The 15,370-nt window shown below is 38.9% G+C and overlaps 1 protein-coding gene across 3 annotated transcripts in view; it reads right to left on the bottom strand.

Moving 5' to 3' along the window:
• The window catches only part of LOC133639535 (ETS-related transcription factor Elf-2-like), a 55,744-nt gene that overhangs the window by 25,867 nt on the left and 14,507 nt on the right, over positions 1 to 15,370 (bottom strand). For 2 of the 3 annotated variants that reach the window (XM_062032907.1, XM_062032906.1), the window contains 2 exons: positions 8,080 to 8,242; positions 7,745 to 7,979 (listed from right to left, as the gene is read on the bottom strand). In XM_062032907.1, the coding sequence (XP_061888891.1) occupies positions 7,745 to 7,979; positions 8,080 to 8,154 (310 nt within the window). In that variant the 5' untranslated portion in view covers positions 8,155 to 8,242. The remainder of the gene's footprint in view (positions 1 to 7,744; positions 7,980 to 8,079; positions 8,243 to 15,370) is intronic. The other variant, XM_062032908.1, reaches the window with a different exon arrangement.

Below are 15,370 nucleotides of genomic sequence, written 5' to 3'. Positions count from 1 at the left end.
GAAATTATCTGTATCGTTTTTTTATTATCGGTATCGGATTTTAAAAAAATTAAAATATTTTATTAAATCAACATAAAAAACACAAGATACACTTACAATTAGTGCACCAACCCAAAAAACCTCCCTCCCCCATTTACACTCATTCACACAAAAGGGTTGTTTCTTTCTGTTATTAATATTCTGGGGCCGTATTTATCAAGCTTCTTAGAATTACTCCTAAGAAGTCTGGTAAGAGTTGACTTATGAGTAAAGAAATACTTCGCTGAAAGCTGCACTTAAAAGTTAGTTATCAAGCGTCTAATGATTCCCGGGCGCGGCGCCGCTGCTGCCCACTGCTCCCCAAGGGGATGGGACAAATGCAGAGGACAAATTTCACCACATCTAGTGTGTGTGTGTGACAATCATTGGTACTTTAACTTTAACTTACTCCCACTTTCAGCGAAGTGTAGGACTGAATCTTAAGTGTCACACTCAGAGCTGAATCACGACATTACTATGTGCCATAAACGGAATTTTAGGTGACGTCATTTCTGTGTCCATAGAAATGACCAATCACGGAAGGGAATCCCTCGTCTAAGAATAAAGAAATATCTTAGAAATATTTAAGTGGACAATGGGAGTGTATATTTTGACAATAAACTACAAAATAATACAAACAAACAAACAATATTGGCAATGAATCAAAAATAAATGTGCATTTTCCCAGTGGCGAGATATCGAAGCATTGTTATGACCTTTAGTTCTGCTGTGAAAGCTCTGCTGCGTGATGTTGCTGATGAGATGACGCCCCTTATTAAATCTGTCACAAAAATAATACCCGCTCTGTCTAAACAATACCGTTTGATCAGCTGCTCGTCATCAAACAAAGCCAGGACATCCTTCCGCTCCCTGAACGTTCGCGCACGTCTCTCTCGCCTCAGTGCCATCCCCCGCTGGCAACTCCTAACCACTTAGGACACCTCTGAAGGTCTCTTAAATATCACGGAGAGTAGTGATTCTTAGACTTAAGAAAGTTGATAAATAGCTTTTATTCTTAAGTTTGAGAGTAGGACTAAATTTCGCAAATTCTCAGGACTTAAGTGTAAAATGGCACTCTAAGACGCTTGATAAATACGGCCCCCAAGATATTTCTTTATTCTTAGACTTGGGATTCCCTTCCGTGATTGGTCATTTCTATGGACACAGAAATGACGTCACCTAAAATTCCGTTTACGGCACATAGTAATGTCGTAATTCAGCTCTGAGTGTCACACTTAAGATTCAGTCCTACACTTCGTTGAAAGGGTGAGTAAGACGCTTGATAACTAACTTTTAAGTGCAGCTTTCAGCGAAGAATTTCTTTACTCATAAGTCAACTCTTAGCAGACTTCTTAGGAGTAATTCTAAGAAGCTCGATAAATACGGCCCCTGGTTCCTACACTATATATCAATACTAGGGCTGTGAATCTTTGGGTGTCCCACGATTCGATTCAATATCGATTCTTGGGGTCACGATTCGATTCAAAATCGATTAATTTTTTTCAATTCAACACGATTCTCGATTCAAAAACGATTTTTTTCCCGATTCACAACGATTCTCTATTCATTCAATACATAGGATTTCAGCAGGATCTACCCCAGTCTGCTGACATGCAAGCAGAGTAGTAGATTTTTGTAAAAAGCTTTTATAATTGTAAAGGACAATGTTTTATCAACTGATTGCAATAATGTAAATTTGTTTGAACTATTAAATGAACCAAAAATATGACTTATTTTATCTTTGTGAAAATATTGGACACAGTGTGTTGTCAAGCTTATGAGATGTGATGCAAGTGTAAGCCACTGTGACACTATTGTTAATTTTTATTTTATTTTTTATAAATTTCTAATGATAATGTCAATGAGGGATTTTTAAGCACTGCTATGTTGAAATTCTTACTAAAATTGATACTGTTGTCGATAATATTCATTTTTGTTTCACTACTTTTGGTTTTGTTCTGTGTCGTGTTTGTGTCTCCTCTCAATTGCTCGGTTTATTGCAGGTCTGAGTGTTGCTGGGTCGGGTTTGGTTTTGGAATTGGATTGCATTGTTATGGTATTGCTGTGTAATGTTTTGTTGTATTGATTAATAAGAATAAAATTTAAAAAATAAATAAATAAATACATTTAAAAAAATCGATTTTTACAAAATGAGAATCGATTCTGAATCGCACAACGTGAGAATCGCGATTCGAATTCGAATCGATTTTTTCCCACACCCCTAATCAATACAGTCTGCAAGGGATACAGTCCGTAAGCACACATGATTGTGCGTGCTGCTGGTCCACTAATAGTACTAACCTTTAACAGTAAATTTTACTCATTTTCATTAATTACTAGTTTCTATGTAACTGTTTTTATATTGTTTTACTTTCTTTTTTATTCAAGAAAATGTTTTTAATTTATTTATCTCATTTTATTTAATTTTTTTTTTTTAAAAGGACCTTATCTTCACCATACCTCATTGTCCAAATTAGGCATAATAATGTGTTAATTCCACGACTGTATATATCGGTATCGGTTGATATCGGCATCAGTAATTAAGAGTGGGACAATATCGGAATATCGGATATCTGCAAATAAGCCATTATCGGACATCCCTAGTTTACAATTATCAATCAAACCTTGGAGAATGATTAAGAGTACAAAATCCCTTAAACTGATATCTTTGTTAAAAACATTTAAAGTGATTTAGGTAGCCCTTTTTGTCTTTTAAATATTTTTTATTATTATTATTTGTTAATATTTAATACTCTCTGTATTTACTCTTGTTTTATGTCCTTGTTGTTGTGTGAATTATAAATGTATGTTTGTTGTTCAATAAAAAAACTAAAAAAAAACCTTTTTTCTTTAACCTGAGTTTATTAACTTGTCGAAAATATAAACATATTCTTTCAAATTAATTAAAATACACGTTTGTACCGACAAAAAATAAACGTTTATATCACCAGTGTCGAAAGTACGGAACAAAAGACAATGCAGCTGTTTTTTTTTTTATGGCCTCCGGTAAAAAATACATGAATACCAAATTGCAACAAAAGTAATTAGAACATTAAAATAAATAAATAAATTAGATTAAAATTAAACAAAATAATTTGATCAGGTTTACAAATGTAAACATATAAAAAAATTGCTTCCAAATCCTTTATCTTCAGTAACGTGTGGGCACTCCTGGTTTATATACGGAAACCAAAATACCATTTTACAAAACATGTTTCTATATTACACATTTTCGACTGACAAGAATGGAATGAAATGAACAAGAAAGCGCAATACACACTTTCTTTCAATTGTATGTCAACTGCACAACACTTGCATTCTCTAATTATCCATCCATCCATCCACTCTCTACCGCTTGTCCCTCGGGCCATTACATTTTTACAAATTGACTGAAAGCTTAACTTAAAAAAAGAAACTTATTGGGCACCTTGTCCACAAGATGGCGCTGCATATATTCAGTAAATAGCTGGTGCGTTGGATGAGATTTTTTTTTTGTAATATTCCCATATAATAATTTATATTATATACTCATAGAAACAGGGGTATTTAAACATTTTCCAGCAGAAAAGTTATTATTGATATTTATCATATTTGTGTTTATAAAACACTCTACAATCAAACCACGCTAAAAGGTACAGTAAATGCACATAAAATAAAGGGGCAATGTATCACATTTTACTTAATAATTTTTCCCAAATATATTTTTAATTCACCAATAAATACACCAAAATACTATATAAACATTATATAGGCTGACACATTTTTCAGGTTTTTTTTCTTTTACAAAAGATTAATTCTCTAAAAGGGATCGATAATACTCATTCTAGGTCCTTTGTATTTGATCTTTTGACTCCTATAGAGCGGCTACACATGATTAACCTCGCAAAAAGTTCTGCATTGTTTCCTTGTATTTTCTGATTCCCGTGAAAACGGTCTGCACAATGAGCACCATCCCTTGGCCCTCCTCGATTCCTACTGTGGCCACTTCGCTGTGATTGGTCACACCCTGGAGTGCAGCCATCCACTTTTACAAACCCCCAAAACAAGTGAACCTTTTCAACTTATATTCAATTGAATAGACTGTAAAGACAAGATATGTAATGTTCAAACTGAGAAACAATTTTTTTTTGTGCAAATAATCATTAACTTAGAATTTAATGGCAGCAACACATTGCAAAAAAAGTTGGCACAGGGGCATTTTTACCTCTGTGTTACATGGCCTTTCCTTTTAACACTCAGTAAACGTTTGGGAACTGAGACGACCAATTTTTGAAGCTTTTCAGGTGGAATTATTTCCCATTCTTGCTTGATGTACAGCTTAAGTTGTTCAACAGTCCGGGGTCTGCGGTGTGGTATTTTACGCTTCATATTGCGCCATACATTTTAAACGGGAGACAGGTCTGGACTACAGGCAGACAAGTCTAGTACCCTCACTCTTTTACTACGAAGCCACGCTGATGTAACACGTTGCTTGGCATTGTCTTGCTGAAATAAGCAGGGGCATCCATGAAAAAGACCTTGCTTGGATGGCAACATATGCTCCAAAACCTGTATGTACCTTTCAGCATTAATGGTGCCTTCACAGATGTGTAAATTACCCATGTTTTGGGCACTAATACACCCCCATTCCATCACAGATGATGGCTTTTGAACTTTGTGCCTAGAACAATCTGGATGGTTCTTTTCTTCTTTGTTCCGGAGGACACAACGTCCACAATTTCCAAAAACAATTTGAAATGTGGACTCGTCAGACCACAGAACACTTTTCCACTTTACATCAGTCCATCTTAGATGAGCTCGGGCCCAGCGAAGCCGGCGGCGTTTCTGGGTGTTGTTGATAAATGGCTTTCTTTTTGTATAGTCGAGTTTTAACTTGCACTTACAGTTGTAGGGACCAACTGTAATTACTGACAGTGGTTTTCTGAAGTGTTCCTGAGCCCATGTGGTGATATCCTTTACACACTGATGTCGCTTTTTGATGCAGTACCGCCTGAAGGGATCGAAGGTCACGGGCATGCTGCTTACGTGCAGTGATTTCTCCAGATTCTCTGAACCTTTTGATGATATTACGGACCGTAGATGGTGAAATCCCTAAATTTCTTGCAATAGCTCGTTGCGAAATGTTGTTCTTAAACTGTTCGACAATTTGCTCACGCATTTGTTCACAAAGTGGTGACCCTCATCCCATCCTTGTTTATGAATGACTGAGCATTTCATGGAAGCTGCTTTTATACCCAATCATGGCACCCACCTGTTCCCAATTCGCCTGTTCACCTGTGGGATGTTCCAAATAAGTGTTTGATGAGCATTCCTCAACTTTCTCAGTCTTTTTTGCCACTTGTGCCAGCTTTTTTGAAACATGTTGCAGGCATCAAATTCCAAATGAGCTAATATTTGCAAAAAATAAATTTTCTCAGTTCGAACGTTAAATATCTTGTCTTTGCAGTATACTCAATTGAATATAAGTTGAAAAGGATTTACAAATCATTGTATTCTGTTTTTATTTACCATTAACACAACGTGCCCACTGGTTTTGGGGTTTGTACTACATGGTGTGCATTAAAAGTAAGCAGCAAGAAGTGTTTATAGCGCCACACGTCTGCTCGATTGCAGCCTTGCTGTTGGCTATCAGGAGTCATAGGTAGGGATAGTGCCAAGGAGAATCCATTGTCTGAAAACCCTCCTCCGTCCTCAAAGTCTCATATTTGGAGATACAAGCTTTTACAGTGAAATACGTAAACAGACAAAGTGAATAAGACGAAAGCAGCGTGCCACTATTGTTCAGTAGAGATGTGGAATGGGGCTACAAGCTGGAACTATTAATGCTGTTCTTCAGCCAATAAGGATTATTTTCTCCCCACTCTCAGCTTTTCCCTCATCACAGCAAGTAAATCACATTCATTCACTATCATCCAATAAGGTAAAATAGAGATATATAAATATAATCTTTTACACTGCTCAGAGTGTTACTGTTGCATTTGTCCGTTTTATTGCACTTTCATAAAAAAATGACTTGTAAACTCGGGGTGTTCTAAGTAGGATACAGGGCAAATTGTGGCAACTTTAGCTATAAAGAGGATGAATAATGAGAAAGAAGTTGGGCAATAGGAGATTAACAAGATGCGAACGCGCAAAGATCTTTTCACTCACAACTTATTGGCACTGTATTAGAATTACACAACAAACACTGAATAAATCTAATTGGCTGAAACTTGAATGGGAAGAAAGCTTTAGTCATTTTTGGTAAGTATGAGATGGCCCAAACATATAAGGACAGTGTTAGCTACCAAACAACTTGCAAACAGGGAAACGTTACACAGATGTCAGAATTGCAAATGAACTTGCTAAGCACTACAGCGTTGACCTGAAAACAGAGGAGGTTCTGGTGGGAAAAAACTTTTTCAGATTTTCAATAATATGGGCATTTACTGGTAGCACGGATTGGATAATAAGCGCTGAGAAAGGGCCTCCACTCTACACTGTGAAGTGAAGGTAAAGCAAATGATTTATGATCATAGTGAATAATGACAGGTTATATTACAGTATTTTCCGGACCATAGGGCGCACCGGATTATAAGGCGCACTGCCGATGAATGGTCTATTTTCGATCTTTTTTCATATATAAGGCGCATTAAAGGAGTCATATTATTATTATTTTTTTCTAAATGTAAAACACTTCCTTGTGGTCTACATAACAGGTAATGGTGGTTCTTTGGTCAAAATGTTGCATAGATTATGTTTTACAGATCATCTTCAAGCCGCGTTCTGACAGTCACTTCAGGATGCGCCGTTTTGTGGGCGGTCTTATTTACGTGGCTCACCTTCGACAGCGTCTTCTCCCCGTCATCTTTGTTGTAGCGGTGTAGCGTGCAAGGACGGGAGTGGAAGAAGTGTCAAAAGATGGAGCTAACTGTTTTAATGACATTCACACTTTACTTAAATCAATAACGGAGCAGCATCTCTTCATCCGCCGAAAACGTGTCCAATGAAAAACCGTCCGACCGGAACACTCTAATAACTAAAGTTCCTTGGGTGTATAATGTAAACTCACTACACCGGTATGTTTTAGCGCTTTCATGGCGAGTTTACTGACAGATATAAGTAAGAACTTTACACTACTTTATATTAGAAATGGCAACAGCGGAGGATGAATGTCCCATAACCAGAAGATAGAAAAAAAAGAAGAAGCTTATCGACTACAGTGTCGACACGGACTACAAAGGCGGACGCGTGCAATTTTTCAGGACTTATGCAGATCCCAAATACAGATCAGCAGGTACCAGAAGGTAAGAAAAGTTGCTTTCGCATAACATTGCGAAACAAAACGCCAGATAATATGTCTTACCTTATACACACCATAATAATACTTGTATGTTGAAGCACAGTACAAGGTCGTACTAAAACATTTTGATAGATTTTTGAGCGCGGTGTGTAATGTTGTATATTTTCAATGGAACATGTACTGTAAACTATATTAGTAAACTATATATTGTTTACTTGAGTCATATTGCCACCATATTGCAGTCTACACGTATCTCTTATGTTTGACTGCCATTTACTGGTCACATGTACCAAATAAAATTGCTTCGAGGTCGGTAAGCAAAACCAGAATGATCCCGAACATTAGGCGCACCAGGTAATAAGGCGCACTGTCAAGTTTTGAGATTTTTTTTTTAAGTGCGCCTTATAGTCTGGAAAATACGGTATTTAAGCATTACTATCTCACCTGCCCCCTTTTCTGACTCCACATCCTGCTCATTTTCCACTTCCTGCATGACGTTGGCTTCGTCACTGTACACCATCGCCTCAGCTAAGCCGACACCAGGTACCTCCTCCACAATAACGGTTGGGCAGTTTTCAACCTCTCTCCCGTCCTCTGCCTCTTCATAGACGTCTTCAACTTCCCACTCGTCCTCCACTTGTCCCTCTGGCTCGAGGTCCACATCACACTCCCCCTCCTGCTTGGACATGCAGTCGCAGTCAACAAAAGGACACACTAAGGAAAATCATGTTGATGTTTTGGACTGCAGTTTTCTTGTTTTCTTGTGCTGAGCAACCAACCTGCTGGGGGTCTTCCACAGCTGTGACATACTCCACCACAGTCCCACCAGTGTCAACCAAAATCACGGAGGTCATGATTCATGTTCCTCAGTGATAAGCAGTCATGTGACTCTCCACAGCCCCTCTGCCTGGTGGCTTGTACTGCTGTAGTGAAATACAAGCCCTGGGAAGAAAATAAAACAAATTAATACAATGAGAATGTCAGAACAAGTACAAGAGTCATCATTCATTTTTAAAAGATGCTTATGAAATGCATGTTAACACCTTAAATCAGGGGTCGACAACCCGTGGCTCTAGAGCCGCATGTGGCTCTTCAGCGCCGCCCTAGTGGCTCCTTGGACCTCTTTCAGAGATGTGTGAAAATGCAAAAAGATCAAGAAAAAAACATGTTTTAGTTTTAATATATTTTCTGGAGGAAAATAAAGACGACACAAACATTCCTAATTATTAGAAATCCCACTGATGAGAGTATTTGGCAAGCACCGTTTTGTCCTACTAATTTCAGCGATCTGTGAACTCATCGTAGATTGTTTACATGTACAACTTTCTCCGAAGCTGCCACAGAAAGACGTGTTTTATGCCACTCCTTCTTTGTGTCATTTTGTCCACCAAACGTTTTATGCTGTGCGTGAATGCTCAAAGGTGAACTTTGTTGATTTTATTGATTTGCTGGAGTGCTTGGATAAACTAGCTGTATGTACATTTTGCATCATTATGCCTTGTTTGTAGGTATATTTGAGCTAATTTAAATTCCTTTACATATGTCCTCTATGTATTTAATTTATATTTGCTTGTCTCATGACACATCATCTGTATGTAATATTGGCTGCATTTCTCATAGTTGTTTGTGAGCCATGTTGTTCCAGACCACAGCAAATGTTACCCAGCTTGCAAATATTGTAATAAATCCATTAGAAGAAGACAGCCTGCCGTTTTCTTTAACTTGGACACACACATCTTTTGGCCATTCTGAGCCAGTAATTTCCAGGAGTTATCTCATCCTGTGAGAAACCTCTATTTTACTAATGATTTCCAATGTTGCAAAAATGTGTAGAATAAAAATGACAATACAACATTTCTGTCAATAAAGACCTGCGTCAGCCTTTGATAGTAGGCTAATATAGATAATATGGACACTTACATCATGTGTTGCCTCCATTATAACACTTATAATTGGCTTTTAATTTTTTGCGGCTCCGGACAGATTTTTTATTTTTATTTTTGTCCATTATGGCTCTTTCAACTTTTTTGGTTGCCAAACCCTGCCTTAAATAGATCATGTTCGACTTTTAGAAGGTTGGATTAACACATGTAGACTATGTGCTTGTCCAGGGTGTACCCCGCCTTCCGCTCGAATGCAGCTGAGATAAGCTCCAGCACCCCCCGCGACCCCAAAAGGGAAGCGGTAGAAAATGGATGGATGGGACTATGTGCTTGGAAACTACATCCCTCATGCGTGTTTACACTTTCATAGATCGATCATAGAAGCAAGCTTTCTTCACATGCATCAGCATAACAAATGAATAAAAAATGTGTGTACAGGTGTACCTCGATTTATGAGTGTTTTGAGGAACAAGCGACCTCTCAAATTAGTTGTTATGCTTTAAACTGTGAGCAAAAATTGGAGTTACGATATTCCCCACCACTAGTCGGTGTCTCGATTGACAGAATGAACCCCATAAGATCCGCTCAAAACACCGGGACTAGTGTAACAGGCAGGGGACAAAATATACGGGAAACATCAATGATGGTTGGTTGGTTTACGTATAAAAATATCCATGATTGGTTGGCTGGTTTAATATGATGAGTCACGATTGGTTAAGATTAGGGCAAAATATTACGGACAGGTCAATCAGAGGCAAGATAGGTCGAGTCATCGAACCAGGAAGCTAAATCACAACAGCGCACATCCCAAATGACGACAAGAGATTCGCAGAAGAAAAGAGGGAATTTTCAAGCGGGCGATTTACATTATATTGCCAAAAGTATTTGGCCACCCATCCAAATGATCAGAATCAGGTGTCCTAATCACTTGGCCCGGCCACAGGTGTATAAAATCAAGCACTTAGGCATGGAGACTGTTTCTACAAACATTTCTGAAAGAATGGACCGCTCTCAGTGATTTCCAGCGTGGAACTGTCATAGGATGCCACCTGTGCAACAAATGCAGTCGTGAAATTTCCTCGCTCCTAAATAATCCAAAGTCAACTGTCGGCTTTGTTAAAAGAAAATAGAAGAGTTTGGGAACAACCGCAACTCAGCCACAAAGTGGTAGGCCACGTAAACTGACAGAGACGGGTCAGCGGATGCTGAAGTGCATAGTGCAAGGAGGTCGGCGACTTTCTGCACAGTCAGTTGCTACAGAGCTCCAAACTTCATGTGACCTTCCAATTAGCCCACGTACAGTACGCAGAGAGCTTCATGGAAACAGGGTTCCATGGCCGAGCAGCTGCATCTAAACCATACATCACCAAGTCCAATGCAAAGCGTGGGATGCGGTGGTGTAAAGCACGTCACCACTGGACTGTAGAGCAGCGGAGTCGCCTTCTCTGGAGTGATGAATCACGCTTTTCCACCTGGCAATCTGATGGACGAGTCTGGGTTTGGAGGTTGCCAGGAGAACGGTACATTTCGGACTGTATTGTGAAGAGTGTGAAATTTGGTGGAGGAGGAATTATGGTGTGGGGTTGTTTTCAGTGAAAGGAACTTTGAATGGTTCAGGATACCAAAACGTTTTGGACAATTCCATGCTCCCAACCTTGTGTGAACAGTTTGGAGTGGGCCCCTTCCTCTTCCAACATGACTGTGCACCAGTGCACAAAGCAAGGTCCATAAAGACATGGATGACAGAGTCTGGTGTGGATGAACTTGACTGGCCTGCATAGAGTCCTGACCTGAACCCGATAGAATACCTTTGGGATGAATTAGAACGGAGACTGAGAGCCAGGCCTTCTCCACCAACATCAGTGTGTGACCTCACCAATGCGCTTTTGGAAGAATGGTCGAAAATTCCTATAAACACACTTTTAGCGATGTAGACGACATCCAGGAAACTCACAATGCGTGTACTTGGCCACATTTAGACACATGTATGCGTCTGGATAAAACAATGCCCAAAACATTAATTTGAGTTGTTTACCATGTAAACCCAAATCAAAACTGGAAGACGTGGAATAAATTGTTAAGAACACACATGATTGTGGCACACATGTGATGACTTTTGCTACAGTACAGCCTGTCTAAATGCTACATTTCATTTTCATTGGTGTTTTAGAACAAGACAGTAGCTGGGAATTAAAAAGTGCCTGCCTGCAAATGTATTTTTTATCTGAGTTTGATACATTTTGTATTATTTGCACAGCTATTTTTATTTTTATTTTTATTTATTTATTTATTTTTTCATAAAGAAATACAATCAGGTGTGCTTACGGACTGTATCCCTGCAGACTGTATTGATCTATATTGATATAAAATGTATATATTGTGTTTTTTATGTTGATTTAATAAAGAAAAAAAAAACATTTCTTTTGCGGCCCGGTACCAATTGGTCTGCGGACCGGTACCGGGCCGTGGCCCGGTGGTTGGGGACCACTGACTTAAACAGCAGCTCCCCCTCTCTCCACGCCATGCAGTTTGGTTTCAGATCCAAGCAATTTGTTAGCATAAGATTGGCAATGAAAATTAAAAATAGTGTTGGACTCGGCCGGGGTTTGAACTCACAACCTACCGATCTCAGTGGTTAGAGTGTCCGCCCTGAGATCGGTAGGTTGTGAGTTCAAACCCCGGCCGAGTCATACCAAAGACTATAAAAATGGGACCCATTACCTCCCTGCTTGGCACTCAGCATCAAAGGTTGGAATTGGGGGTTAAATCACCAAAAATGATTCCCGGGCGCGGCACCGCTGCTGCCCACTACTCCCCTCACCTCCCAGGGGGTGATCAAGGGGATGGGTCAAATGCAGAGGACAAATTTCACCACACCTAGTGTGTGTGTGACAATCATTGGTACTTTAACTTAACTTTAACTTTGGGTGACATCTTCTGGGGGCTAAAATACATTATATTACTTTAATTTGTTTTCAAGGTGTGGCGGCTATGATATAATCTGTATCCAGTCAACTGCTTTGAACAGAAGTAAACCAAGTGGTGGGGCACCAAACCAATATGGCTATTGTGCAGCAAACAGAGTGTGAACTGAGCACACAAGGGGCCTAGATCTTACCATTAAAAGCAGAGACGTGAAAAAAAAATACTCACTATGCAAGGGAATCTATCAAAAAAAATGTGTTGACTGATCTAAAGGATAATCCGTCGGTCGCGTTCCAAGACATCTTGTGGTCCATACGTCATTTTACATGACAAAACAGATGTAAACTTAGAAAACCATGGAGATACAGACAACTTTTTTGTCTGTATCTGGGTCAAGAAAATTGGTATCAACACTCTCCCGGATAAATCATGCATCCTTTCTGCTCGGGTAAGGGTAGATTTAACTTTGCGTCTACAGTCATATTTGTTGCCTCGTTGTTGCACGCGGCGTTTGTGAGTATGCCTAATATATGAAAAAAGATCAAAAATAGACCATTCGTCGGCAGTGCGCCTTATAATCCGGTGCGCCTAATGGTTAGGAAAATACGGTATCTGTAATAGGAGACTGTACTTGTGTTTAGGGAGTATGCTGAAAATGAGCTTCCCCTATTTGAAGGTCCAGCACCCGAAACTTTAATATGGCCTGTGTAACATTGTGCAATAGTAACAATTATAAAGATAGAGCAAAACGATAACAACAAATCTGATAATACTCATTACTGATAATGCAGATTTGTTTTTAAGTATATGTAAATTTTTTAGCCTTTTTAAAAAGAAAATATAGGCATTTTTAAAGGGCTTTATAAATAAAGTTGGTATGGTATGGTATTATCGACTGTTAAGCAAATTATATAATGACATCATTATGACATCATTTTGACCACGCCCAAAGCACAACCCTAGTACAGACCCTTCTGAAGTTTGACAATCAACACCTTAATGACTCAGACGATGCTTGGCAGACAAGGCTTGGGAGACTGTGATGCGGTCAGATGAGACCAAATTTGAGCTATTTAGCATAAAGTGGTTCTTTATGGTTATAACATTGCCATTCCTACTGTTAAACAGAACGTACAAACCTTGTACATACGACAAAACGACATAGGCCTAACCTCCACGTTATGCTAGCTGTTCACCATGGAGACTAACATGTTATACGCTCATATCCAAACATCTTCATTTATTTCAAATATACAGCTGACATGCATGGTCATCCGTGGTGCAAATGAAGGACATTCAAGTACAATGGTTTTCATCCGTGCAACACAATTCATTAGATTGGATTAGTTTGATCACTAAATGTGCCGGGTTATAGGTTTAAAATGGGTGCAAGCCCAGTACAATTAACTGAGTGCGAGTATGCCTTTACGATTCTTGTAACTACAATTTTTCCAACTTTCTGGAATATTTTTAGTCATTCTGTATATTTATACTGTGCAAGGTGGCAGTTATCATTCATAGTTGGATCATGAGCAATCGCACTGGATTGCATGACTTGTACGTTACACGCCATGCCTTTACGATTCTTGTAACTACAATTTTTCCAACTTTCTGGAATATTTTTAGTCATTCTGTATATTTATACTGTGCAAGGTGGCAGTTATCATTCATAGTTGGATCATGAGCAATCGCACTGGATTGCATGACTTGTACGTTACACGCCAGAATGCATTTTTTCCCATTACAAACAATGTTAAGCACATTCTTTTTGTTCATAGCTTAAATGACTACCATCAAAGTCGACAATAAATGTTTAAGTAACATAGTGTAAGTATAAAGAGAAGTTAGTCACTGTATAGTAAAACAAAGTAAAACTACTCCCGATTTGAAGACGCAAATAATGCAAAAAAACAGGAAGTTCTTTGCGGAGCAATAATGTCACCTATTTCATAAATACAGTGGAACCTGTTTAAGTTGACACTACTCGGACTGGTTGACTCACGTCGTTATAACCCCTGATTTCCACAGGATGCGGAATGCCAGCTAAACGTAACCGCCACGGAACGGCAACACCATCTGCCGTTCAGCAATCCCCATCGCAGTTCAGTTGACTTCCAGATTTTAGCTAAATTGAACCCTCGTGTTGGGGCGACCGGCAAAAGTAGAACCCCTGCGTATAATTAACACAGGGATGCGCAACGTCACTCAGATGCCATTCCGCAGGCGGTGGAAACGACCACACTGACTTGAATAAAAACGGAAAGAGTCCGCCGCCATGACAATGATGTTTACAGCCGTTTCGCATCCTGTGGAAATCAGGGGTAAGTTATTGTCAACATACTGCAAGCTGTGGTCATTGTAACCAAAATCAACCATTTCTTGCACATTTACTTCTGACTTTAGCCAGAAACATAAGAAGAATGAGAGATAAAGGAGTTTTGAACCTACGGTAGTTTATTGACATGTTTTACTCCAATCGTGGTTTCATTTTGTTGTAATTGTGTAAAGGGGGATGAAAGAACGGCTACAGTGAAATAAGAAAGGATCTTTAATCTTTATGCACCAAAGCTTTGGAGGTAAGTGGTACTTTCTTTCATGTTGCCCTTTTAACACTTCTTTGTTTGCTTGTGTTAAGTGTTAAAAAACACAATTGCAAAAATGTGTGTGATAATAATGAAGTTTATATTACAGCACTTGTCGACATAAATGGAGCAATTTTTAATAGAAAGAACTCATTGGGCTCTAAAATGTTAAATCTACAAAAGTGGTCAAGTGTGTATGTCGACCTAAATGGGCCTTTTTTAGTCATTAAAACATGGTGGACCAAGATTCCATGAGTCGGTCGACACACACTGGTTGTCAACATAAACTGGTTGACTTCCATTCTATTGCTGGAAGTAAAAAGCAATGCGTAGTCTATAGAGAATATATTTATACTAGCATCCACTTGGTGTTATTTTTCCATGTGATTTCTATTTAATAAACTGCATTGCTCATACTGTACTAAACAGCCACATGCTGTCAAAGTTTCATTTTCGTTTCTATGGTTGACCATACATATCTTGGCCTGGAACACGTCTGTGAGGACATCACACAAACATTTTTTTTTGGGGCTATTCAGTTAATTTCTTAGTGAGCTGAAGTTCCACAAGACTGATTAAACACGTATGATGAATTTGTAACTATTGGGCCGTTTGACTTTGGTGGTTCCACCGTCATTCTTAACAGGAGGCTGTTAACTTTCTGTAACTTTTCCTACTTG

This window comes from Entelurus aequoreus, linkage group LG22, assembly GCF_033978785.1.
Source record: "Entelurus aequoreus isolate RoL-2023_Sb linkage group LG22, RoL_Eaeq_v1.1, whole genome shotgun sequence".
NCBI classification, from domain to species: Eukaryota; Metazoa; Chordata; class Actinopteri; order Syngnathiformes; family Syngnathidae; genus Entelurus; species Entelurus aequoreus.
Note: the sequence above shows the minus strand (reverse complement) of the source record. Positions and strands in the feature narration are given on the sequence as shown.